The sequence below is a fragment of the Gloeophyllum trabeum genome (assembly GCF_000344685.1).
Source record: "Gloeophyllum trabeum ATCC 11539 unplaced genomic scaffold GLOTRscaffold_00009, whole genome shotgun sequence".
NCBI lineage: Eukaryota > Fungi > Basidiomycota > Agaricomycetes > Gloeophyllales > Gloeophyllaceae > Gloeophyllum > Gloeophyllum trabeum.
The window spans coordinates 439,518-464,099 of NW_006920418.1; the positions used below are offsets into that span (position 1 = coordinate 439,518).

Here is a 24,582-nt window from a genome sequence, read left to right on the forward strand (position 1 = left end):
GATCCATAGGCATATAATCACCGGGAGCTGGTGGATTGTAATGTAGACCAGAGTTACGAGTTTGAGAGAAGAACTCTGCTGTCGTTACATTGGACATCAAGCTGGATGGAGACTCGCCGGGGACTGCGTCTGCTGTCGAGGATGCCTGAGGGTTTGCGCCGCCGCGACCACGACCCCTGACTTTAGACAAGAGAGATGCGACGAAGCCTTTACCGCGACCCCCAAGTGCCGCACGCGATGTTGCAGCGGCCTGCTCTCGTTCATGCTTGTTCTTGATCTGTCGGGGAACCAGCTTACCGCGGCATTCGGAGCAGTGACAGTGCCGCAAGTCGGGCTTAGAAGTTTTGTTGAAGCCTCGCATGTTTGCTCTCTAGATCCAGCAAGCAAGAAGATTAGGTGTACAGAATCAGAGTCTTCATCGGTGCTGAGATGCAGCGGCGTGCGGGTAGGAGGGAGAGGGCAAGTCGGGACTTAGAAAACTTTTGTATCACTTTCTGAACTCAGACGACAAGTTATGTATTGGATTGGTGTAAATACAGGAGGTATACACGATGCAGGCTAGTCAAGCAAGTTATCCGAAGCGGCTACCGCAGTTGATCAGTCCTAGGCAGATGTAGGCAGAGCTAGTCGTGCTTGAAGCTAAATGAGCTTGACGCGTACGCGACTAGCTCACGTGATCAACCCTAATCCTAAAGCGACTACCTGAGGTAGCCGAGGCGTCCGTCTACATCTGAATTATGTCGCAAGGTCAGCCCTAGTCAGCGCTGGTCGCAACGTGACTATCTAGGTCTGCCGCGCAGTGCTTGTCTATAGCCATTATGCCTCTTCAGCCGGATATTCAACCTTCGGTACTACTGATAACCTTTGCATGAGTATACCATTCAGTTAGGACATTTTTACATTACTATAAAGTACACCCAGAGGTAAATCCCAAGGTAATAAGTTGTAAATGGTTGCGTGAAGGCCCGCCGACCGCTGGTGAAAGGCTTCAGCCACCGTCCGCTTAGTCAGCCTCGGGGATCTCGGCGACGACATTTGTGCCAGCCGTCCTATAGCGTTCTCCTCCTCTTGTTCGTTCTGTATCCGGTAATAAATTAAAAATAGATTTGTATTATATAACACTGCACGTGCGCCCTAGTAAAGGAGGAGCGAGAACGCTAAGGACGGATGGTTTAGGAGCCTGGCACTGACAGTGACTTAGTCCAACGCTTTGCCTCCGAGCGAGGGCCTTGTCAAGTTCAAGTAGTGAGGGCGAGATTCTTTATATTTATACTGCGAGCGGGGCGAAATAGGTAAATGGTGAACGAACTTCAAGGCTTTCCGGGAATTCCGGACGTTCTTCTTATGCAAGCTTGCGTTCTTCATTATCTCGAATGGAGCCGGTCCCATTGCCTTCCCTCCAAAGAGTACAGTCTCCTTCCGGCTACGGTATGCTGATTCAGTATTGAAATTCGACAAATTTCACCCAGCCTCTAACTGACCGATCTCCGTGAATCTCCCACTTCACCCTAGCTCACAGCTGCAGGCAACTTCATAGTATCGGAAGGTAATGCGGTTTTGCTTCGTCTCCGCATCCCGTCAAATTCACTTGTATAGGTGACCCCTCGATAGTATGGCGTCTCTTTGCCTATCCGAGGTGGTACCGTTGTCGCTTCGCCCAACTTGGGCTTGGGGGTTGGCTGCCACAGATATCTCCAGCGCGACGAAGGCGTGCGCATGAAGAGATCTCGTTGACATCCAACGTCAACGAAGTCATTTCCAGTGCCCGATATTAATCCCAGGTACGGCGGTGCTTCACTCAACGATCCACAGGGTCACGTTACGGCAACGCTAATCAGGTACGAATGCGACTTTGGGAAGGAAGCTAATGGAATATCAAGGGCTTCTCCATCTCCTCTGTACGTGATTCGTGAAAACGTACAACCAACGGGTTGTATACCTCACGATAAACTATTCACTTCGAGTTGCTGAGTCCCAGGACGCCGTTATGGGGCGCTCATGTGCTTCCTGTAAGTTCCGGCTCTGTTGACCAGGCGGTCCCGACGACTTGCCGACGATTCTCTCTCAATCCTTAATCTGGCCTTGATACTGCTTCAAATTAGCTTTGGATCACTCCCCGACAGGCTTGATCCCCCCAACAGCCGCATAAAGATGTCTCGCTGTGGCGCAAGACAGAAGTTCTAATCCTCTGGCACATCTCTTCCTGACATCCTAGCTTCGTCTCTGCGAATGGCGCCCATCTCATACGTTGACTAACTGCACCTCCGCGTTGGTTCGTGTGTTCTCTTCGAGTTCCTCTCGGTTCCGCCCAGATTTGGTTCACATTCCCCGGGCATCAAGCCCCTCACTCCTAAGTATAAGGGTAAATTTTTGGTCGTTGAGGTAGGTGATCGTCGTTGTCCGTAACGATGCCCTTGCGGACCCGATATTGTGCTAGTGTATGATTCCAGGAACCCACCTGGACCCACATAGCAAGCGCGCTATCTCTCACCGCTGTCGTCCCAACCCCCACGCAAACAGAGGAGCAAACAGGGAACACGACGCCAGATATAGAACCACACTTGGCTGGGGTGCTCGCACAGCAAGGTGTGGATCTGTCGACGGCAACCAAGTGTGTATGTATGGATCCAACGCAAGGACTATCATCTTCTTGAAGACGGACAAGTGCGTGTATCTGGCAGAACCACGCGGACCGGCCCCCTGTACTGCGTCTGCATTGTATGGACACCAGCTCCTCTATACTTAGACTGCCGTTCTCCATTCACCACGGCTATTCCGGTAACAACTTATACAAGTAACGAGAACAAGCTGCAGTCCCTCGACACGCAGCCAGAGACCGGCAGATTCCTTGACTGCATCCCATGGAGTAAATCCCAGAGACATGGCCGACGGATAAGATAACGGGCAGTTGATATGCCGGGTGGAGCGGGCAGGTGTTGTGGGGCGCTCCTGCTCGTACGGGGCCGATACAGTCCGAGATGCGAAGGATGCGGTGTGGAGGCTGTTTGTTTCACGGATAGCAGGTTCCTAGTAGGTCGCCTGCGAGCCGAAAGCATTGCTTACCCAGTGGATATACAAGGAGACGCACGACAGGGGTGGACTCACAGAGAAAAGCGAAATTGTGGTTCCAATGGTCGCCCGCCACCTCCTAAGTGAGCGGGTACATTTGATCTACTTATAAGTTTGGCAATTCAGTTGGTTCCATTAGATGGATCTCGTCGATCAAGTTTCCTCATACTCCTGGCCAACTGTACTGGATGAGAACCGATCGAAGGAGGAGCCTGCAATAGGGTCCGATAGCCGGGCTCATTAATGGCTCAAGGATGCGCAGCGATATGCACGTACACTCACTCCACTTGGACTATATCACGCAGACAGCCCTCGGAAACTTGCAGGAGACAGCGCTGTTGCGTCTCATGATCATGGTCAGCTAGTCCATACAGCGACTGTCTCCTGTAAGTTTGCAAGGTCCGCGCCGGCGAAGCGCGTTCTCTGAATCCTCCGATTCCCGAGCGGGGCCCAGTTTGCCTTAGTCCGACTGAATTGGATGGGCAACAGCGCGCGAAAATAGGCTCGCATCTGAGTTTGAGGCAGATAGACGTGTAATCTGGCAGTTGCGTGCCACGGGACCTGGTTATCCGCGACTGATAGGTTGATCGCCGTGGATCAGGCCGCTGTGAACGAACGGCAGAAGACGCGATTTGCTTTGAGAATCCGCATTTGTTTTGCTACTGTATGTGGAAGTTATAGTTGAGGCGCTGTGAGGCATGTAACTTGCCATGCGAACCTGAGCCTGCCTCTCGGAAGATCGTGGAACTGGCTCGAACGTGTACGAACCAGAACAATACAAAGCGAGAAATATCTTGACTCGGACGCTACGACATACGCTGCAGGCAGAGCTCGAGCGCGCGACCGACGCGTCAGTAGACTCAGGGCTGTTGGAGGCGTTTCGTCTGGCAGGGCTGGGCCTGAGGTGACGGTGAGGGGGCGCAGTGGAGTGCGTGACGCTGGGAGCGCTGGGAAGAGTGGAAACGCAGTCCAAAGATGAACCTCGGCATCACGGCAGACTTCCCAATATGGATTTTCGGATGTTACATCATGGAATTCCTCAGAAACCAAACCGATCATTGTTATATTATATACAGCATCCCCATGTGCCTCTTCTAGGCGGCCTCACCGACACCGTCAGCGACGACCAGCACGATTAGCACGACCGCGACTGTCGACAGCGTCCACAACCCTATCCGTGTTACTGCACTCACAGTCGATGCCGAGGGTGCCGTCAGTCCAGGTTTCCGTGTCTCCAGATGAGGATATTCCGTCTGTGTCCTCCGCCGTCGACGGCAGCGTGAACGGGGATGTTGTCGCTGGCCCGACGCCCGACCCCGAGTTAGACGACGTAATGCTCATACCCGGCGACGCAGTGGGACCGACAGGAACGGTGAGTTACACTCTTTCACTCTCAGAGGATAAAGGCTGACTGGCTGCAGCACTTGGACGATAACGTGCCGCCATCGTCTCGCGCGACGACCAGCCGACCACGGCGGCTGCCCAGTCTTTCCAACCTAGTCCTACATTCGCCCTCGTCCATCGTCGGCACGCCACTCGACCCCGCCGCACGCTTCGAGTACCCCTTCCCGCCATCGAGCGAGGGCTCCTCGCCCGAGCTCGAAAATATCTACTCGCCCTCCCTCGCATACAGCCCCTTTCTCTCCCCGGGTCCCTCGCGATTCCACCACGTCCCGGTGCCGGCCATCCCGCTCTTGACCCCGTCCTTCAGCACGCCGGTGTTCACGACGAACCCGCCCGCGCTCTCCCTCCCGCACTTCCACCTATCGTCGCTCCCTTCGCGCGCGCACAAGAAGAAGACCCACCCGCGGCTCTCGCCCATGCCCCGGGAGCCGCCCGTCCCGCCGCGACTCGCGCAGAAACGCGACCGCGCCGGACTGCGGATACAAAACGGGAAAGGGCCGGATCGCACGAAGGAGGAGGAGGATCTGCGCTCACGCAGCGTCGACGACGGCTCCAGCACGTCGGGCGACCTCACCCCGTCGCCGCAAAACGGCAGCAGTTCCGACTCGCTGCCAGGGGAGTACGACGACCAGCTCAGGCGGTATAGCTTCCCGAGCTGAATTCCCCTCCCCCACTGATTGTATCTATCATCCGCACGCCTCTTGTGTTTTCGGGTCCCTCCCCAGCACTCATCACGACTTCACGGCATTGTGTTCCTTGGTTCTTGGTTTTTTGGGTATTTGATTTCTCGGTCGGAATTGTGTCTCCATAGTCTCGCATCTTCGTTCGCATCGCATACACGCATTGGCATTATCTATCTATCGTCTGCATCAATCGCAATCCTGTCGTTTATACGTCCCACTCGTATTCTACCGCGCTCCATCACTTATTACCCTCCTTTCTAATTAAATAACGAAGTGAATATGAATATGTATGTACAACAGGGGTGTTTCTGGTTCACAATGCAATCTGCTTCACACACTTGGCCAGGGACATCAGATGTGCGATATCGATAGGCGTCTTCGTTCCTGCTGTGTGGTGTAATTCGGACTGAGTCTAATCCGAGGGTGCTCGGAGGCAAAAGCAAAGCTGAAATATTTCCGGCCTGAATTCACGTGTACGGACGCGTCGCGGGGTAATTATGTAAGTAACGCGTCTGTGGCGTCGGTAAATTAGGCGACTTCCATTGACCTAAGTACGAGCACAGTCGAACACCAAATCCTGTCCGTGATATGTAGACGCTATTGACCTGACGATTTTGACAACTACTGCGACGATGAGGAGCACCTATGGGCTCATTGACACGCTCGTGTCGGACGTACGGGCACCGAGTCCCGCCGACTGCAACACGACTCTGCATTGAGCCATTGACAGTGTTCGCGTACGTGCGAGAAGTCTACAGCCTACTTATAGGCTGCTTCATGTGAACTCGACGTCCATGCATCGTTATGAGCCGACCGGCCTATGAGCAGCTAACTGCCGCGACGCCGTGGCAAAATCAACATATGTGTGGCAAAGGAAGGGTACGAGTAAATGGCGGCCGGCAGGCAAATCCGAGACGAGGGGGTCTAGAGACAGCTGCGACTTGAAATACTAAGACGGGCAGAACACCATTTGGCCGCGCCCATTGGTCTGGTTGTGTCTTCCGAGCGCTGCCTGCTATGAGACATCGAGTCAACTTACATGAAGTCCTCTCTCGTACAATGTCACCGCTTCTCCCGGACCTGAAAAGGACCGTACCAAGTTCAGGAGGAGGGTCCCGGCGGACATGCGGCCCAAAGGCGGATGAATGGTTGCCCAGCCTTTGTGGCGCCCAGCAGCTCAGGATACTCGACTGGTACGAAGAAGCCGATGGCGAGAACCGCAGACTCTACCCGCAGAACTTCACCTGGAGCTGCTGCAAGCAAACCGGAAGGGAGGACGGGTGCGAGGAGGTAGAACACGAGGTTGGTAGTGGTGCTGGGAAACGTTCGAGGTGTTGTTGAGCTTTGATGGGCGTGAAGCCTTCCAGAGCGTATCATTGATTGAGCCAAAATTTGCTTATACAGGATCGTGCTGCTTGATACTGGTCGCCTAACGCGGCTGGAGAGGACGCGCGGGGTGACGCGTTGTCAATAGGACGGTGGTTATAAACGCGCATATGTCTGATGAATATTAATAGTAGGATTCACGATGCCCGCCTGAAATTGCACGCGAGCAAAAGGGCTTGTCACGTCTCGAAAGTAATCAATAATTAGCAGAGCCCGACGTACCGCGCAAATAAAGCATATGCTACGGTAGCTCGAAGTTCCCCAGCTTACATCGAGAACAGAACAGGAAAAAGCATTACGATTGTGGCCAAACCCTGTGATGTTGTGGCGTGCAATTTAAAGCGCGTGACCCCACACGAGCCCACACGTCACGCATCCCCTTCAAGTCCTTGCCACAAAATATCTCACTCAGCGATCCATCCTGTGCTGATCCTTTATCAAAGCAATTAATTTGGATAGTATAGTAACAACCACAAGGCGCACTAGATCCAAAAGATCGGACGAGGAAAGCGGGGTAGAGAGAATACCTACGTACTACGACCGAGTACAAAAAACAACCACATCTGATACTACATTTTCCTTCCTCCACAATCGATACAACGATGAGTACACACGATAGACAGAGCGAGCATAGCGATGACAACAACAAGAATATTCCGGTAAGGTCCATGGCCCTGCAACAAATACGCAATTGTACACCCTGAGGCAGGGCGAGGTGAAGGGTTTCGCGAACGAAGGCGAACGAGATAAAGGTTTCCATATGATGTCGATGTCGGAAGGTGGCGAGCGATCCATGATGTTTGTATGGATCGCACTTGATTGATGTAGATGGATGCGCCCTCATCGTCCAATAACTTACTTCTTCAATGTCTTCGATTTCTTCTTCATCTTTCGTTCATCATTGATTCATCGCCCCAGCGCCTACAATCCACAGTCCACCATCTCCCAATCCTCGCCCGGCGGCTCCGTCTTCATCACCACATCCCCATCGCCGTCCCTCTCGCCGACCATCCGCTCTAGCTCCCGCGTCGCCGACAATATCGACACTGCCAGGCGCGGGCCCATCAGCAGGATCTTCTGCCCCTCGGGCGAGCAACGCATACGCGTCATGATCGCCACGCGGTACAGGTCCGGCTCGCGCTTGCCACGAGGCAAGCGTCGCCGCGCGAGGTTATTCGATGGGTGAGGCGAAAGTGGCGAGGTCGTTCGGCTCTCGATCTTAACAGTCTGAGCAGGCTTCGGGACAGGGAGTCGCGAGGTAGGCATGGAGGATGTGTCGGGCGTGGTAGGGATAGGGGCAGAGCCGAAAGCGAGATTGTGCTCCGAGTAGGTGCGGCTCAGGCCTTTGCGGCGCTCGCGCTGTTCTTTGTAGAAGCGGAGGGTGCGGTTGTACGGCACGAGCGACGAGCAGTCTGGTTTATGCGTGCGCTGTGGTGCGGGTGCGCCGGTGGGGGCGAAAGGTGGCGGCTCGAAGCCGTCGCCGGTGTAGAGGGTGTCGTCCACAGGAGTATTCGGGAGGACCGCGAACGAAATCGTGCGGCGCAGGGGCCGAGTACCGCTGCTCGTCGTGCGAGGCACCTTATGTGGCCCAGGCTTGGGCGTGGAGAACGACGACGTCCGCTTGCGCACACCACCGGGGACTGGAAGCGACGAGGAGGGGGCGGCGACGGTGGTGGTGGTAACAGAGCAAGACATGGCCGTGCGAGGACCTGATGGTGTAGAAGAGAGCCCCGGGCAGATCTTTGTCTGTCCGTGGTCGGAACAAAAGGACAGCCCCGACCTCGAACCGCGTGGGAGCAGCGAGGAGCCGTGTGACGCAACATGTGCTAACGTAAGCAGAAGACTCACCAATCGCGAGGCGCTGCGCGCCCGCCACTTCCATTTCTGGCGTGACGTTTACCCGCCCGACGTAGCGGCTGTGCACCGACGTAGTCAGCGCGCAGCGCAGTGGTGCCCAAAGCGATGGCCGAGTAGCCGTATGTTCCCCCGGGTAGCAGGGAAAGGGGGAAGGAAGGCCCAGGGAACTTGATGTATCATTGCACATCACAGTTGTGATGTACCTAGCCAGCTGTGTTTTGATAGTTCCACCAGCGAGGGGATGGCCTGACCGGACAGCACCCGTGATTTCCCAGAATACACCGAGTCATCCTCGGACTCTGGGCGTGAAGAGTCGCTTGAGTGCGAGGATGACTCGGGGTGGTGGGAGGATCTGGGATGTACATCCCGTCTTCCATTCTACCTGCACGCAACGCATTCTACCATTGGCAGGTGCTCGGAGAGGCGGAGGAGAGTCGTTCTGAAGGGGAAGACGCTATAATCAGTCATCATTTGACGGGACAATGCCTCGTGTCAGAGGTGGGTCTATGCTCAATAAGATATGGCTTGGTACGCACCATCAAGCTAAGTCAAGGTTCAGATGGCGGGGAACATCATAAGGTGTTTCACAACCTTAACAAACAGTGCTGTGATCAAGATTCGTGCTTCCGCCGAAGAGGGGTATATCGAGAGAGGATAGCGGTGCCTACGGTCAATGCGAAGTATATGATCCTGCCAGGGTAGTCCCCGGTCGGGACCGGCCTGTCCTGAAGTCCCGACGTCCGACGCCTCAGTAGGGAAGGACGCCACGAACTGCATGTTGACCGTCGTTTCGGGACCGTGTTCAATGCCAATGGTGTCCATGAACAGCTATGCAATGATTCCACTTCCGTGACGGGCGGGGATACGGTGTCCGACACATGAATATCTATCGGCAGAACATAAGGATACGGATCACTGAGACGAGTATAAAGATAGACCACATACATAGACACACCCAGCGAATTCAATTCCGTCGTGTCGCACACCCAGGCTGCATTTGGAGGTACGCTGGATGACGAAGGATAACAGCTCACTCAAATCGGCGAGCTACGTCGGCCTATGCAGGACAAACATACAGTAAATCAGTACCAATGAAAATTAGTAGAGATGTCACTCTGCTGTAGCAGGAGCGAACGCGTTTCGGGGATAGGGAACGCGCACTCTAGGCAGCTCGACATGGTATTATCATTTCAACGTCCACATGGCCTCCTAAAGACTCGCCAATATCTTTGTACTCCCCCATCCGGCCTCATTTGAACTGCCACAATATGCCACCAGTGTAATAAACTTGAAAGTAAGGACTCACATGCATGTCCGTAGCCTCCGCCTCAAGCGGGGTATTGTTCTCGAATCTAAGCAGTACGAACGAGATTTATCGGTCGCGGCAGTCGCGGAGGAAACACGTATGTAGAGGGAGGAAAGAAAGGAGGAAATAAACCGCAATAATCCGGCGGTCTGTCAACGATAGGCGCCCGCCCTTTACCCTGCGATAAGCATGTCAAAGCTCAAGCTGACTGCTCAGGCCGATAACAGCCTGGCAGCGCTGCTAGTCCCGTTCTACTCTGATATAAGGATTTCTAGGAATAATGCACCTGCTGCCCCGTGAGGAAGCGAAGCTGCTGCTGCACCAGGTTTATTCTCAGCTTGTACAATTTCCATCTCAAGTCTGAAATACGGTCGGTGGAATAGGCAGGCTTCCTGGCCCAGAAGCGCCTGGCGCGAGGGCTGAAGCTTAACCAGACAGAGGCGACCGCGCTGATCGCGAGCCAGCTGCAAGAGCGCATCCGCGATGGCCAGCACTCGGTCGCGGAGCTGATGCAGCACGGGAAGACGCTCCTCGGACGGAGACATGTCCTGCCGTCGGTGCCCGGGCTGCTGCACGAGATCCAGGTCGAGGGGACGTTTCAGGACGGGTGGGTATGCTATACTACTGTGAACATGAACGGGTCCCCGGACGACTGAATGTGAAATGTGCGCAGAGTTTTCCTGGTGACGGTGCATGATCCCATTTGTACGGAGGACGGGGACCTTGCGGCCGCGCTCTACGGGTCATTCCTACCTGTCCCTCCGAATGAAAAGTTCCCCGTCGCAGACGAGTCCGAGTACGCGAAGGAGAAGGCCCCAGGAGCCGTCATCGTCAAGAAGGAACGGATCGTCATCAATAAAGGCCGTGAACGGGTCAAGCTGAAGGTCACTAATAACGGCGACAGGCCTATACAGGTTCGTCATTGACCACATGCCATTAATGCCGGGCAGACGCAAGTATATGTTTACAGATTGGCTCTCACTACCACTTCATCGAGACGAATGCGAGCCTCTCCTTCGACCGCGCCAAGGCGTACGGCAAGCGCTTGGACATCGCAGCGGGCACCGCGGTGCGCTTTGAGCCCGGCGACTCGAAGACCGTCACGCTCTGCGCCATCGCGGGCGCGCAGATCATCTCTGGGGGGAACCTCCTCGCGTCCGGGATAGTGGACGCTGACCGCACGGATGAAATTGTACGTAATCTGGTGCAGAAGGGGTTCGGGCATGTCCCGGAGCCGGGGGCGGCGGAGGTGCATGAGGACACGGATATTGGGCGGCAGGCGTATGTGGCGATGTACGGACCCACGGTGGGTGATAAAGTGCGTCTTGGGGACACGGCGCTGTGGATCGAGGTGGAGAGGGACGAGGTGAGCCCGGTGTTTACGTTACGAGAGGCTTAGGCTAACCCAGAATGAAGACGGTCTACGGAGACGAAGTCAAGTTCGGCGGAGGTGAGGGCATCTGTATTAGCCATGTCGCCAGTTTGACGTCTCCGCGTCGCTAGGGAAGTCGATTCGTGAGGGTATGGGACAGGCGACCAACCGCCCTGCATCGGAGTGTCTCGACCTAGTGATCACCAACGCCCTCATCGTAGACTGGTCTGGCATATACAAGGTATACCTTTAGTGTATCCATCGTGGCCTCACTTATCGTCACTACTACAGGCAGACATCGGCGTCAAAGACGGAGTCATCACGGGCATCGGAAAAGCCGGGAACCCCGACGTGATGGCGCACGTGCACCCCGCACTGACCATCGGATCCTCCACGGAGGTCATCGCGGGCGAGAAACTGATCCTCACCGCGGGCGCGGTGGACGCGCACGTGCACTACATCTGCCCGCAGCAGGTGTACGAGGCGCTCGCGGCGGGCACGACGACGATGATCGGGGGCGGCACGGGCCCGAGCGCGGGGACGAATGCGACGACGTGCACGCCGAGCCCGTTCTACATGCGCCACATGCTCGCGGCAACGGACGGGCTGCCGATGAATTTCGCGTTCACGGGCAAGGGGAACGATGCCGGCCCCCAGGCCTTGGAGGATATCGTCAGAGCGGGCGCGGCGGGCTTAAAGTTGCATGAGGACTGGGGATCGACCCCAGCTGCTACCATGAATTGCTTGGATGTGGGGGATAAATACGATGTTCAGGTGAGCATCTCTCTAACCAGCGTGTGAGTGTAACCGTAACCGGCATCAAGGTGAACATACACACCGATACCCTGAACGAGAGCGGGTTCGTTGAAAGTAAGTCTCCCAGGTCGCTGCATGGTCAGAGGTATTGAAGGCGTCCCAGGCACGATTGCTGCTTTCGGCAACCGTACAATTCATACCTACCACACGGAGGGTGCTGGTATGTGCGATTTGGTGGTGTAGTAATCTCTTGGCTGATTTCTAACCAGGTGGGGGACATGCGCCGGATATTATCGTCGTCTGTGGCCAAGAAAACGTCCTACCGTCATCCACGAACCCAACCCGTCCGTACACGAACAATACTCTGGACGAGCATCTGGACGTATGTACCATGCAAGGAACTATTTATCTCGACGCTAATTGAATGGCGTAGATGCTGATGGTTTGCCATCATCTTGATAAGTCGATTCCTGAGGATTTAGCCTTTGCAGAGTCTCGTATCCGCGGCGAGACTGTGGCGGCGGAAGACGTTCTGCAGGACATGGGCGCAATATCGATGATCAGCTCCGACTCTCAGGCAATGGGCCGTGTCGGAGAGGTAGTCAGCAGGACATGGAGGACCGCGAGTAAGATGCGAGAGTTCAGGGGCCCACTCGCGTCCCTGGGCGACAGCGAAGGTAGGGACAATGCTCGAGTCAAGAGGTATATTGCCAAGTACACCATCAATCCGTAAGTCGCTATTGTCCGACCATTTAGTTTCCCTCATCATATGCTTCGTAGTGCCATAACACACGGTATAAGCCATCTGATTGGCCATGTTGCCGTTGGCACACTTGCGGATCTCGTTCTGTGGAAGCCTGAGAACTTCGGGGCCAAACCCGAGATGATCCTCAAGTCCGGAGTGATAGCATGGTCTCAGGTAAGTCACGGACTGGCACGAGATCAGCGCGTCCTGACGAGTAGGTACCTAGATGGGCGATGCCAACGCCTCGATTCCCACTGTCCAGCCATTCTATTCCAAGCCGATGTGGGGTTCCTACCCTGCATCTGCCGCACTGAACTCTGTCGCTTTCGTGTCGGAGATTTCTCTGACGTCAGGTGTCATCAAGTCATACGGCCTTTCTAAACGCTTCGAAGCAGTCAAGAATTGCAGGAACGTGAAGAAGGGAGATATGAAGTGGAATGACGCAGTCCCGAAGATGTCCGTGGACCCCGAGAGTTATGAAGTGCGAGCGGATGGAGAATTAGCGGATGTCGCGCCAGCCGAGCGGCTACCCCTAGCACGAACGTATAATCTGTTCTAGGGTGCATCACGCTTTGGGTTCTGCGGGTCCTTCCTGTTGTACGATATACTTGTGGGGTGAATATCGGGTGAAGGTTCGTGTACAATACGGGTATCGTTGTATGGCAAATTTTAAGGGGTCTGACGATCCCAATGGCGATCCATTAAGCAAGCAGACATTTGAGGAACGAGTGTCTGAAATTCTACGTGTCTAGGTGGCTTCTGCCCGATAAATACAATAGATAAGGAGTGTGTCATGAGAACCTAGCTAGACATAAATAGGGATACAATGGGCGACTGCTCAGAGACAATCGTACAATGGCGTCGATAAGTTACATGCGGGAACGTAGCAGTCGTGAAAACCACATAAATACGGACTTCAAGAGAGCAGAAATACATGCCTAGCCTGCACGACCAGAGAGCGAGACTCCTGCACAGCGGACCACATCAGAATTGGTCGTCGCGGCTACGGACTTGCTCCCTGGGGCTGAGCATCCGCACGGCACCCCCGATGGTGAGGACGCTATCATGGCACGTCTTCATCGGGTTCCTGTCTTGAACGACGACGGTGACGCCTCCGTCAGACTCGTCGCAGTCTGGGGCGACGGTGAGGTACAACGCCCTGTCGTCCTCGGCTGTTTCTCTCCTGAAGGCTGGGATAGACGAAGGCGCACTGTACGGGTGGGGGATCCTAGGGTACATTGAGAACTCTTCTGGGTGGTCCGCTATGGACGTTTTGCTTTTTGGTGACTGAGCGAAACGTCCATCGCGGGCTTCACCGTCGAACTCGAAGCCGTCCCTAAATGGAGAGGGTATATAAATACTCTATTAGTAGAACTACGACAGAGAGATTACGTACGGAGGATTCGAGTCGTACATGTCCCAATCCCAGTCTTCGTCCCGGCCGGTAGTCGGCGATACGTTCTTGGGCACTGACGGTGAGTGACCTAGCTTTGACAAGAACCGAAGAGGAGAAGTAGGCTAGTAGCAAATGCATCTAGTACCGACAGAAAATAGACAACAACACCAGTACTTACCCGTTGCACCTGGCCTGCCCACTGCTCACGCTTCGTTTTGGGTAACGTGTTCTGATGCTTCAGCTTCGGACGATCCTCATCGACGTCTATCACCCCTCTCCGCGTCTTTGATGTCTCCTTGAGGGACGAAGAGCGGTGCGGGATGTTGTCTGGCAGAGGTGGCAGAGGCTTTTCGACGCGTGATGAGGGTGGCATGATGAACGATAACAAAGCAGTGAAGCAAGTGATTGTGAAAGAGTGTTGTGACGTCCGAGATGACTAGTACGATGAAGAAATAAAGGAAGATAAGATGTCAATAAGAAATTGACGAGGAAAGGCAGCAGTCGGGGTATTGTAGGTGCAATGCCACAGAGTTTGGGTCGCCGAGGGAGTCGTTGTTGAGTGGAGATTGATGGATAGTTTTGGTGGCAGATACACGGTTTTTAAATGAACTGTGGCCCGATGTGCGCTTGCGTGCCACAGACTGTGGCACCACGCTTGACAGTCAACGGACGCGCCCAGTCACGTGAGTGGCACCAATGTCAACTCGTCAGACTTGCCGCGCTTGAAAGTTTGCTGGACGGAAGAGCAGTTTCGCTATTGCACGGGGCATATCTTGGATATTCGTGCTGCAGGGAAGTCAGCAGCGGCATCTCTACAGCAGCCGAAGGACCTAACTGGGTACAAGGACACCTCACCGGCGAAGCCCGAACTCCCCTATGGTATTGGCCTGATCAACTTAACGAAAGGCCACGGTGATCGTCAATAACATTGCGCTTTCGGGATGATGCAGTTAAGTATGCTGGGCAAGTCAATAGGAACCTCAAGGACGTAACCGTTCGGGCAATGCCTGAATCAAACAGCAACGTACCCCTGCGTAATCCTTCAAGACGTTCGCAAATCAACCATCTACCGGAAGGTCTGAAATGCTGACTACTTGCGCAGGTAAGCTTGTCCCAGTATGCGGCATGTTTAGTGAGCAATGGTAACGCAGTAAGACGACCTTACTGGAAGGGTCGCGCGTCATGACCACGGCGTTCTGCAAGTCTAAGAGATTCTTGGTCCCCATCTAGATGCGAAGCGTCCCTACATCAGAGAAAGAGGCCAAATCACATGCAGGATATATGAGTACAGTGAAGTGCCGCTCGTCTGTATAGCGAATCCGATTCCTACGCGAACTCTGCGGAAAAGTACAGTACTGTCAAGCAACTGTCAAGTACTGTAACATGTGCTGATAGCTTCCGGCCATTCACGTGAGTCGACGCGTCTCGATTAAGGACGAATTCGAACGCTGAACGCCTAAAGAAATGCGTGCCTGTTTCTCCCTGCGATCTCTAGTTAACGAGTAGCTGCTCAGTAGCACAACAGACGACACTCGCTAGGACAGTAAGGCTACAGATCGTAATGTCATTACCAGTCGTGTCTGTGTATTATCTAGTACAACAGGAAAAGTAAAATCCACAAATCTATCTCGGTAAGACCCGAACTGAACATCAAATGAAAATAGGAGCTGTGTCCCTGCCCATCTAGCTCGCCCAAACCTGCTTGGGCAACAGAAGCGCCACGCAAATCGAGACAAACGCGAGCACCTCCAGGACGTAGTACACGAGATGCCCACCGAGGTAATGCCGCGCAGGGTCTATCGAGAGTGCGAAGAGCGAGTTGGCGCCGGCGGGGCCGATGGCACGCATTACGGAGACGGTCATCTGGCAGAGGCCGTTCGTGGCGCCAATGGATGCCTTGTTCGGGGAGGATGCAGTGATGTAGATAAAGATACAACCTGTCTCGAGAGTCAGCGCCAATTCGACTGGCTGCCAAAGAAAGACATACCGTATGATAGACTTGTGAGGATTGATATGATAACTTGGCCCGCGACGAGAGCCCAGACGAGCAGGCTGAGCCCTTCGGCCCTGGCCACCCAGTTAATGAAAGGGAACATGGCGAACACCGGCATCGTAGCCGCCAAGCCGACAATGAACACGTTCTTCGTCCCGAACCTGTCGTGGATCTTGGCGAAGAAGAATATCTGGAAGATACCGTTCAGGATACCAAACCCAGACAATACGACCCCGATGAAGTGGGGAGGGAGCCCCAAACCGCCGAGTTCGATGGGCGTGGACAGGAACAACGGGTGCACGGCACGCAGCGCTATGTCGACGATGGCGAGGAAGGCGTAGTTGGCGGCAGATACGAGGACGCGCGGGGTCATGAGCTCGTGCAGCGGCAACGGCTCCTCCTTTTCCTCCGCGAGCTTACCCTTCGTAGGTACAGATTGTTGCGTCGGCTGCCTCTGTATGCCGGTGACATTTTGGTAGGTGAGGTTCTCTTTGCTTTCCCGCAGCCTGAACATACGACCTATGGATTTCGGAGATTTCACGGTCTAAGTCCCGATCACGATCAGTAAGAACGTCGAGCACCGAGACAAAGACGCCGACGCACCTCCTGGAGGAAGAAGAAGGTTACTAGCCATGCGATGACCGTGAACGTCGCCGGGACGGCACACGGGAGAAAATAAGGATACTTTATCAGAAATTCGTTATGCCCAAAGATATTAGGGAATCGTTCAGCGGGTCGTGAAAGCATGCCACCGATGATGGGACCCAATGTCCCCCCAGTGGACCACGCGATAGGCATATAAGCGTATGCTCGGGCGATGTTCGTAGAGTCTGTGAGCTCAGCCATCATGCTCTTGATGACACCAATGTTGCCGTTCAGGGCTCCATTCAGGCAGCGACTACGAGATTGTCAATAATGGGCGACCTAAAGCTGCCTGCGTGCCCACCTCAGTACTAAGCCCCAGAATGTCCGAGAGAGGCCGAAACAGTACATGGATATTGAGAGGCCGGCGAGGCCAGTTAAGATGACCGGCTTTCGCCCTACGTGGTCGGATATACGACTCCAGTGTAGGACAGTCAATGCCTGCGTTGCGAAGAATAGAGATTGCTGCAGGGCATAATATGAGCGGCGTACAGACTCCATAGACGCGATCACGTACCAACATCCCGACATAGTGCCCGACTTTCGTCTCGTCGCCGTGGGTTATCCCGACATTCCGAATGAGCTGGATGAAACATTGAGCTGGAAAAATTGCAGGACCTACGCTTGTCACTCACGTCAGGAGTGAACGGGTAGATGACCTGAGACGTCAAAGGCTCTGCTAGCTGCAGGAACAACACTATAGAAAACTGAGCCCATGGTATCGGGGTCTGCTTCTTCTTACGCTGCTCATGGGCGAGCAGCGGTGTCTCCTCATCAGCGTTCCGCGGCGACATGATATCGTACAGACAGCTCGGGCAAGCAAACAGAAGACAGAAACGACGACTGGCCGAACATTTCGAGGTGGCGACAGATTTATAAAGGAGCTCGACACCGCAGATCGGTTCGGATTTGCCGATGGGTGTGCCGGCATCCTGACTCGGAGTCACGAGCACTTTACCTCATCTTCCGCTAGGGTTTCCTTCTTGTTCTACTGTATGTACTTCTAGCTCTTCGACGAGCAGTGCCAATGATGGGCAACGGGGAAGCGACGATTCCACCGTGGTAGTCTGCACCTGCAGCACAAAGGGCTCGGTTCATACAGCTAATTGTAACACAATCGTCGAGGTTCAGTGACGGAGATGCTAATATTGACATTCATAGGAGATCAGAATCTAATAGATCTTTAACTCCGAAGGAACCAACAAATAACGGAAATAGACAATCAGAAACTCGTGATACTGCATTAGCACTTGAGTGTGACTCTTCAAGAAAGGCATCCTCCATCCTCCGCAGTGGCGCAGTGCACATCGCTTTACAGACGAACGAATGATGCTTTATATCACCTGCAACTGAGATTTGCTCTCTTTTTTGAACGACTCTGTGCGGCTGGGTGGTGTCGGACACGTTCCTGCGACGACCGGAGACACAGGAGGCGCTTCCCAGAAGTCGGTCCCACTGCGTTAACGTTGTCATTGTTCGACCGTCTTAAAGTATTATCTACTATTAACACGCGTGTTGCTGCGGGGTAAGTTAGGTAAGTCGATTTTTGATACGGACATGCCCCAGACGGCTAATATCTCAGAGGCTCGTTTTCACGTCCGGCAAACACGGTCAGCTATGGCTTTCGTTCGGTTGATGGTCAGTTTGGTGAGAAGGATAAGTCCTCGGTGCGTGATCTACTTGTTGACAATACTAAGAACACTACCGTTCAGTAGGAAGCACCCTGGCCAGTTAGCTGTAATAGCATGACGTCCCGACGAGTGGATCAGACACTCTCGAGATAATGTCTAGGACACTTGCGGCGAGTGTCTTTGACACTTGGCGCGGAAGGGTGCCTAATGCAATTGCGACGAGCGTATCTCGCACTGAGCGAACGAAGGGGCGGCTAAGACACTTGCCGCGAGTGTCTTCGACACTTTGCTGAAGAGTGGCTGAGACACTGGTGATGAGTGTCTTCGGCACTTAACGAAAACTGGTTAACGCTGTTGGAAGTGGTGTGTAAGGCACTTAGCGGAGAGGTGTCCAAGGCACTTCGGACGAATGTCTTTGACGCTCGTCACGAGTGCCTTTGGCATTTGCATCGAAGTGCCTTTATGACAAGTACTTCTCGCAGTATTGTTTCTGGTCTGGACTTATGGTGTTCTATTCTCGACGCAAAGCAGCCTTGAAGGCATCCTGCGCCACTTCGAACTCTTCTAACTCAGTGGCGATTTGTGGAGGATTGGCTCTCTCTCTTCAGCCTCCATCCCTCCACCAGGCTTCCCGACGTCTGTATCGAGCAGCTCTACTACGCTTTCCCTCTCGTGATTTAGAACGAGGATCCAGGCTCGTACACATTCTGTGGATACACACAAAACGCGCAATGGGATTGTCAGGGCCGTTTATCGGACATCTATGAATACGAGCTCCGGCGCCAGCTAGTACAAGCTGAGTTACCGTATTGCATTGTCCTCCGTCTGATTCCTCTTCCGCCGCTAGCCCTGGTGGGTCCGTCTCAACTCCGAATATGGACGAACCGCCTCTCGAAGCTGATGCTCGTTCTCCGTGTTCACGAGACACGGTGAAGTTTTAAGGTATTACCATGGGACGCTTCACGCGCTCTTCATCCCGCAAACCCCTATGCTGTCCACAAAGCCAGGAAGTTTTCGTTCCATCAGGTGCTGCGAGTGAAATGAAGGCTGATCTCTGTTGCTGTATCACGAGCGAGCGCCGTCGTTTACGTCTGTGCCAAAAGTCATGATCCCCCGCCTCTGTGGCTTCTAGTCCGCTGATGCGTGTCGATAGACTACCAGGTGCCTTTCATTTGCCGTTGACGATCACTCGTATTGGGCTGTCTATGAACTTCCGCGCGTCATACGACTAGACCTACCTAGCCATCTCCCCCGGAGCCAATACATACCGTTGAATTCACGTCCATCGCAGTTTCCCCGCATCCTTTACGTCGTCGCTTCGCCCGCAGCGATTATCTGCGCGCATCCATGACAGCAGACCCTGCCATCGATGGGGAATTACCACATTACCTACCTTCGAGTGCCTTTTGCTCTCTCCCACCTTATGTTTCTGCGCCTCCAAGGATTCCCCGCGTGTCCGTTGACTTGAAGGAAACCCGAAGCCCGAATTAGAAGCGCGCGATGCCGACGTCATTATGTACTCGGTTTATCTCCCGAAGACTGAAGTTTATCGCTCGCGCCGCGGATATAGGGGCGCGCTCGAGGAGATGATAAGAGCTGCAGCGCTCCCTGCGGCCTCCCTTCTGTACCATATATCTTGTTTTCTTTGCTGTTATGACTGGAAACCGGACTGAGTCGTCGGGCGAGACGACGCCGCTGCTGGGCTCGCCCGTCGAGTCCCAGGCGAACAAAACTGGCCATGCTCGACGGCGGAGGCGGCAGGCGAGGCCCCTGCCGAAGCTGCAGATTGGGCTCTTGCTGCTGATGCAGCTGGCAGAGCCTATAACGTCGCAGTGCATTTTGCCGTTCATCAACGAGGTCAGCGAAATGCATGATCGTGGCTAGTTCAAGTTTCACGCTTATCGGTCGGTATGTAGTTGATCGGCTCCTTGCCCATCGTCCACGGGGACAAGGGAAAGATTGGATACTATGCCGGTACGATCGTGAGTCGTCATGTCTTGTTGTAGAGCATAGACCGCTGACTGCGCGACTCAGCAATCCTTGTTCTTCGCTACCGAGGCCATCACTGTCCTCCAGTGGAGCCGCCTCTCAGACCGTATCGGCCGTAAACCCGTCCTCCTGACTGGACTGTTCGGTCTGTGTATATCCATGATTGCATTCGGTCTCTCCAAAACTTTTACCGCGATCGTCATCAGGTGGGTTCTTCGTCCATCCTAACTGTGTTAGGACTGACGGAGGCACATAGTCGATGCCTCGCCGGAATGCTCAACGGGAACATCGGCGTGATGAAGAGCATGATGGGCGACTTGACAGATTCCAGCAACGTAGCCAGGGCGTTTGCTTGGATGCCTGTCGTGTGGTCCGTGGGCGTCACCGTTGGGTACGTTCTACCCAGTTTGTTCCATTCGTTCTCGCCCGGCTGACCGCTTCCCAGTCCGTTCTTAGGAGGAACGCTCTCGCGGCCGGCGGACCGCTTCCCCAAAATTTTCAAGAGTCCGTTCTGGCAGGAATACCCGTACTTCCTACCATGTCTCGCCTCTGCGTCCTTTTCCGCTTTCTGCTTCCTTTTAGCACTTGTCTTGCTAAAAGAGGTGCGTCCCTCCTCCCTCCCCCCAGATCATGTTATTCAATCCATAGTAACAGACCATCCACCCCCGGCGCCCCAAACTCCCGCGGAGCAGCTCCGTCTCAAGCTACGCCTCCACCGACTCGGAATCCGATCCCTTCCTCCACAGCCCCGCCTCCGAATCCGGCACCGCAACCCCCACCTCCACAAAAAAGGAAGATGATGATGATGCAGACGCGCCCCCGCCAATGCGCGCACTCCTCGTCTACCCGATCCTCATCTCCATCGCGAACTACTGTGCGCTGTCCCTGCTCGACATCGCCCTGTGGGCACTCCTCCCGCTCTTCTACGCGACCCCGCTCGAGCTCGGCGGGCTTGCCCTCGGGCCGGCGACGATCGGGAGCGCGATGGGCGTCTTTGGGCTCGCGAATGGGCTGATCCAGGGGTGTTTCTTCTCGAGATTGGTGGATCGGTTCGGCCCGAAGAAGATATTCATGAACGGGATGGCGAGCTTTGTAGTTATATTTGGGATGTTCCCCGTGATAAATGCCGCGGCGCGCGAGGCGGGGGGCGTCACGCCGTGGGTGTGGATGCTGATGGTGTGCCAGCTGGTCGTGTGCGTGTTAATGGACATGTGCTTCGGTTAGTCGTCTCGTCTTCTTCACTTCTCACTCGCTCATCCCGATGTCATTGCAGGCTGCGTGTTCATCTACATCAACTCGTCCGCGCCGTCGAAGCGCTCGCTGGGCGCGACGAACGGGATGGCGCAGACGACCGTGTCCATCATCCGCGCGATCGGGCCGGCGATGGCGACGTCCCTGTTCGCGGTGACGGTGGAGAAGAAGCTGCTGGGAGGGTACTTGGTGTATGTGTTCTTTGCGGCGATGACGTGCATCTGTTTGGGCATTGCGAGTCGGTTGCCGGAGGATGCGTGGGATGCGGATGAGGTGGGGGACGAGCAGGGGTCGTGAGGGAGCGTGGATCAGACAAGTAGATTGATTGCTACACACTGGCGTCTCAGAAAAGGGACGATGGATCTATTGGTGATATAGTGGGGTTGCTTTAGATGTAACGCGAGTAACGATGTGTAATGCCAAATACAAACAGGATCCGTATGTCTTGACGATGAGGCTACAAATAATGACTTTGCAATCATACGCGACAGGTGTAATAGCAGCCGTACCACATAGGCAGATGAAGATGTACCGTTCACAAACGCACTTTCCATATCCACGCCGGACACTACGCTTTGGGTACGTACGAAGCCCCAGCCCTAGTAAACGCGCGATGGGCACTAACATGTCTGCACTTCAGTCTTGGACTACGCAGTCCTCATGACTCAATGCAATGCATCAGCAAATTGTCCCGCGGCTGGTAGTGGCTGGCGCATATTCCAGTCATTTTAGCACGTCTACAATCACATTACCAGCCGAATACCAGACTTGGGAAGTATTCGGCGCTGCGCGGCACGCCAGGTCCGATTCCTCGTAAGGTAAACGAGTGGCAAGGGTTCCACAAGTAGGTAAATAGGTAAATAGTCTTTCTAGCCTCCCGGGCGCTGCGCGGCATCAAGAATACTCCTAGTTCTTATATGTTGATCTCAGTAATACTAAATCATATAAGTTTGTAACTGAACTCTCAAACATAACTGTGTGTGGCTAGAACCTTCAATCATCCTATACTCGGTGTTAAGTACAGTTATTTCAATACACAATACACTGTTTACTTCAGTACTACACTTGGGTAGCATTACTATCGAGTCAGTGCACATGCATACTGTAGCTGAGATGCACGTCGTCAGGCTGAGGCCTCAATGCTGCCAGTACTATGCCTCGTATGTAACTTACCAATCTTGTGCCGTAGGCAGCAGGGTACTTGCCATCGGCGCAATTCCACACACAGCCGGGGGATGCCTGACAGTGCCATTGGCCCGAGATCTTGAAAGGATCATGCCGTGCAGAGACCACACTACATATCTGGAATTAGTCCCTATTCACAAACGGTAATTATTGACATGAGAGGTAATAGCTCCTATTTACTGATGGTGGTAAGATTTGGATCGGTGGACCTTCCATTTAAGGAGGGTGCTCCCGTTACAGTTAAGGTAATCTGGGCTATAAGGGGTATACCCCCTGTTCAACGCTGGCAATTTTCGATCACCAGAGAGCCCTATACAACGACTGAACAGTAAACCGATTCTAGGGGAATCGGAACTTGTATTTATGATAAGCGAAGCGCCTGCTGAGATACACTTACCCGAGGATTCTCTTATCATTCTATATATATACCCTTAGCAACGAAGCAATCACCGGCGCCTGACTGATGCGCGTCGCCTCACGTGCTAAGTTCAACATGTCGGACTTTGAACTTGACTTAAAAGCGCGCCGCAGTTCGACTTCATCGCCAATCCCCTCTCTCCCTTGTATCACGACTACGTCCTCTCTACAGCTCTCACATGGCTAAGTCCTAACAGCGCGCCTACGTCGCCTCTTGTACCTCTCCGCGGGTAAGTTCTTTTTGTGAACCCGCTGCCTCTCGTCGAACTCCCCCTGAGTACCTTCCTACAGCGCGTGTACGGCGCGACCTAGATGAGGCCCTCATCGTGTCTCGACGCGTCTCTGTTGCAGGTAAGCCATTTCTCTGCATTACTGTGTGCACATATTAATAGAGGTTCTTAGATTGCTGGAGGAGTCTGGGTCTGGCTCACTAGGTGTGTCCCTCACATTTAGTGACTGAGCATTCTGATTTGTTTCGCAGGTTTGATTATGGTACTGCTGCTGGGTTCTATGCATACATGATGACTAGTGCATTAGGTATGTCCCTAACATCTCACCTGTTGATATACCCTGGTGTAGTTTGTTGTAGTGATATGGTTTGTTTTCTATTGATTAGGGTGGGGGTTGATTCCCGGATAGTATTGCATTGAGCATGTAGCCATAGCAAACCCTGTATTGTAGCTAGCCTGAGCAATCATATGTTGTACTGTGTTCAGCAGCCAATGTGTTGATTCTGTATTTCATTCTGGGATGTAGAATACCAAGCAAAACACAGCTGATAGTGTGATTATGGGTCAAAGGAAGCTGGCCTGAGCTTGCAATATGTGTAAGTCTGGTGCATATTGTACTTCTTGCGGGAGTCTTACAACATGTGCCATCTGAATATAATGGCTGGCCCAGCTGTCCACAAGTCTGGTACATATTGTAATACTGGTATTTATTTTAATTGATTATATGCGAATTATATTCAGACACCAGTTATGGGAAAATTTGCTGATGCATCCTCCCAATAAATTATGGGACGCATATCACGTGCGCTGCGCGGGCCGGTGATAACCGGCTTCTGCAAGGGTAGTTGGGTGACATATATGCATTGTTACATGTACTTCTGTTGAGTTTGTAGTGTAATGGTTGCGCGTTCGTCTCATGGAAGCAGAATTGTGATATATCGTGGGTTCGAACCTTATTAGTGCCTTTTGATCCTCCTTTCGGCTTGTGCTCGTGGTCTCCTGCTTTTAGATGCTGTTTCGATGCTCTGCCAGCTCAAACTCTAAATATTAATGTTGTCATCAGGTAATGCTTTCACCCGGAAATTCCATTGTCTAATGAGCATCCACTGCTATGTGGCGCACATTCAACCATTTGAAGTCTGAACCCTGGCACCAGCAAGGCACAAATATGAGCTTGCCTACTAAGTTTGCTTCATTAAAGCCTCTTTCCTGAGTGATGAAAGACCCTGCTCCCCTATTAGACTTTAAGTAGTGCATACTTGGAGTGGCA

At 53.5% G+C, this 24,582-nt stretch overlaps 6 protein-coding genes across 6 annotated transcripts; 3 read left to right on the plus strand and 3 right to left on the minus strand.

The window, feature by feature from the left end:
- Window positions 1–4,237: 4,237 nt before the first annotated feature.
- GLOTRDRAFT_139428 (uncharacterized protein) lies at window positions 4,238–5,492 on the plus strand. The gene is made up of 2 exons (XM_007869165.1): window positions 4,238–4,441; window positions 4,491–5,492. Exons 1-2 carry the CDS (start codon window positions 4,268–4,270, stop codon window positions 5,130–5,132), a joined length of 816 nt encoding a protein of 271 aa, XP_007867356.1. The 5' UTR covers window positions 4,238–4,267; the 3' UTR covers window positions 5,133–5,492.
- Window positions 5,493–6,974: 1,482 nt separating this feature from the next.
- GLOTRDRAFT_121912 (uncharacterized protein) lies at window positions 6,975–8,320 on the minus strand. The gene has a single exon (XM_007869166.1). The coding sequence runs from the start codon at window positions 8,235–8,237 to the stop codon at window positions 7,464–7,466; it is 774 nt and encodes a 257-aa protein (XP_007867357.1). The 5' UTR covers window positions 8,238–8,320; the 3' UTR covers window positions 6,975–7,463.
- A 1,665-nt stretch (window positions 8,321–9,985) lies between these two features.
- Window positions 9,986–13,137, plus strand: GLOTRDRAFT_62463 (urease; the record flags this gene model as incomplete). The annotated part of the gene is made up of 13 exons (XM_007869167.2): window positions 9,986–10,030; window positions 10,089–10,312; window positions 10,379–10,619; window positions 10,676–11,071; window positions 11,122–11,155; window positions 11,209–11,318; window positions 11,369–11,851; window positions 11,902–11,947; window positions 11,997–12,053; window positions 12,103–12,215; window positions 12,267–12,562; window positions 12,614–12,752; window positions 12,805–13,137. 13 exons carry the CDS (start codon window positions 9,986–9,988, stop codon window positions 13,135–13,137), a joined length of 2,517 nt encoding a protein of 838 aa, XP_007867358.1.
- A 173-nt stretch (window positions 13,138–13,310) lies between these two features.
- Window positions 13,311–14,347, minus strand: GLOTRDRAFT_139431 (uncharacterized protein; the record flags this gene model as incomplete). Its single annotated transcript, XM_007869168.1, has 3 exons — window positions 13,311–13,914; window positions 13,975–14,096; window positions 14,153–14,347. 3 exons carry the CDS (start codon window positions 14,345–14,347, stop codon window positions 13,563–13,565), a joined length of 669 nt encoding a protein of 222 aa, XP_007867359.1. The 3' UTR covers window positions 13,311–13,562.
- Window positions 14,348–15,545: 1,198 nt separating this feature from the next.
- On the minus strand, window positions 15,546–17,431 carry GLOTRDRAFT_116697 (MFS multidrug-resistance DHA1 sub-family). Its single transcript, XM_007869169.1, has 6 exons — window positions 17,245–17,431; window positions 17,127–17,192; window positions 16,914–17,074; window positions 16,571–16,865; window positions 15,962–16,511; window positions 15,546–15,911 (listed from the first exon to the last, which is right to left on the minus strand). The coding sequence occupies exons 1-6, from the start codon at window positions 17,401–17,403 to the stop codon at window positions 15,658–15,660; spliced, it is 1,485 nt and encodes a 494-aa protein (XP_007867360.1). The 5' UTR covers window positions 17,404–17,431; the 3' UTR covers window positions 15,546–15,657.
- A 2,342-nt stretch (window positions 17,432–19,773) lies between these two features.
- On the plus strand, window positions 19,774–21,938 carry GLOTRDRAFT_121915 (MFS general substrate transporter). The gene is made up of 7 exons (XM_007869170.1): window positions 19,774–20,097; window positions 20,157–20,222; window positions 20,275–20,435; window positions 20,486–20,620; window positions 20,675–20,831; window positions 20,884–21,448; window positions 21,503–21,938. The coding sequence occupies exons 1-7, from the start codon at window positions 19,894–19,896 to the stop codon at window positions 21,775–21,777; spliced, it is 1,563 nt and encodes a 520-aa protein (XP_007867361.1). The 5' UTR covers window positions 19,774–19,893; the 3' UTR covers window positions 21,778–21,938.
- Window positions 21,939–24,582: the final 2,644 nt, after the last annotated feature.

What these genes read in the sequence shown, in the direction of transcription:
- GLOTRDRAFT_121912 (XM_007869166.1), bottom strand. Translation starts at nt 8,237, where the DNA reads ATGTCTTGCTCTGTTACCACCACCACCGTCGCCGCCCCCTCCTCGTCG.
- GLOTRDRAFT_116697 (XM_007869169.1), bottom strand. Translation starts at nt 17,403, where the DNA reads ATGTCGCCGCGGAACGCTGATGAGGAGACACCGCTGCTCGCCCATGAG. An exon ending in GGCACTATGTCGGGATGTTG is followed by an intron (nt 17,075 to 17,126) that starts GTACGTGATCGC and finishes TATGCCCTGCAG; the next exon opens with CAATCTCTATTCTTCGCAAC. An exon ending in CCTCACAAGTCTATCATACG is followed by an intron (nt 15,912 to 15,961) that starts GTATGTCTTTCT and finishes CTCTCGAGACAG; the next exon opens with GTTGTATCTTTATCTACATC.
- GLOTRDRAFT_121915 (XM_007869170.1), top strand. Translation starts at nt 19,894, where the DNA reads ATGACTGGAAACCGGACTGAGTCGTCGGGCGAGACGACGCCGCTGCTG. An exon ending in GATACTATGCCGGTACGATC is followed by an intron (nt 20,223 to 20,274) that starts GTGAGTCGTCAT and finishes TGCGCGACTCAG; the next exon opens with CAATCCTTGTTCTTCGCTAC. An exon ending in TTTACCGCGATCGTCATCAG is followed by an intron (nt 20,436 to 20,485) that starts GTGGGTTCTTCG and finishes GGAGGCACATAG; the next exon opens with TCGATGCCTCGCCGGAATGC.
- GLOTRDRAFT_139428 (XM_007869165.1), top strand. Translation starts at nt 4,268, where the DNA reads ATGCCGAGGGTGCCGTCAGTCCAGGTTTCCGTGTCTCCAGATGAGGAT. An exon ending in CAGTGGGACCGACAGGAACG is followed by an intron (nt 4,442 to 4,490) that starts GTGAGTTACACT and finishes GACTGGCTGCAG; the next exon opens with CACTTGGACGATAACGTGCC.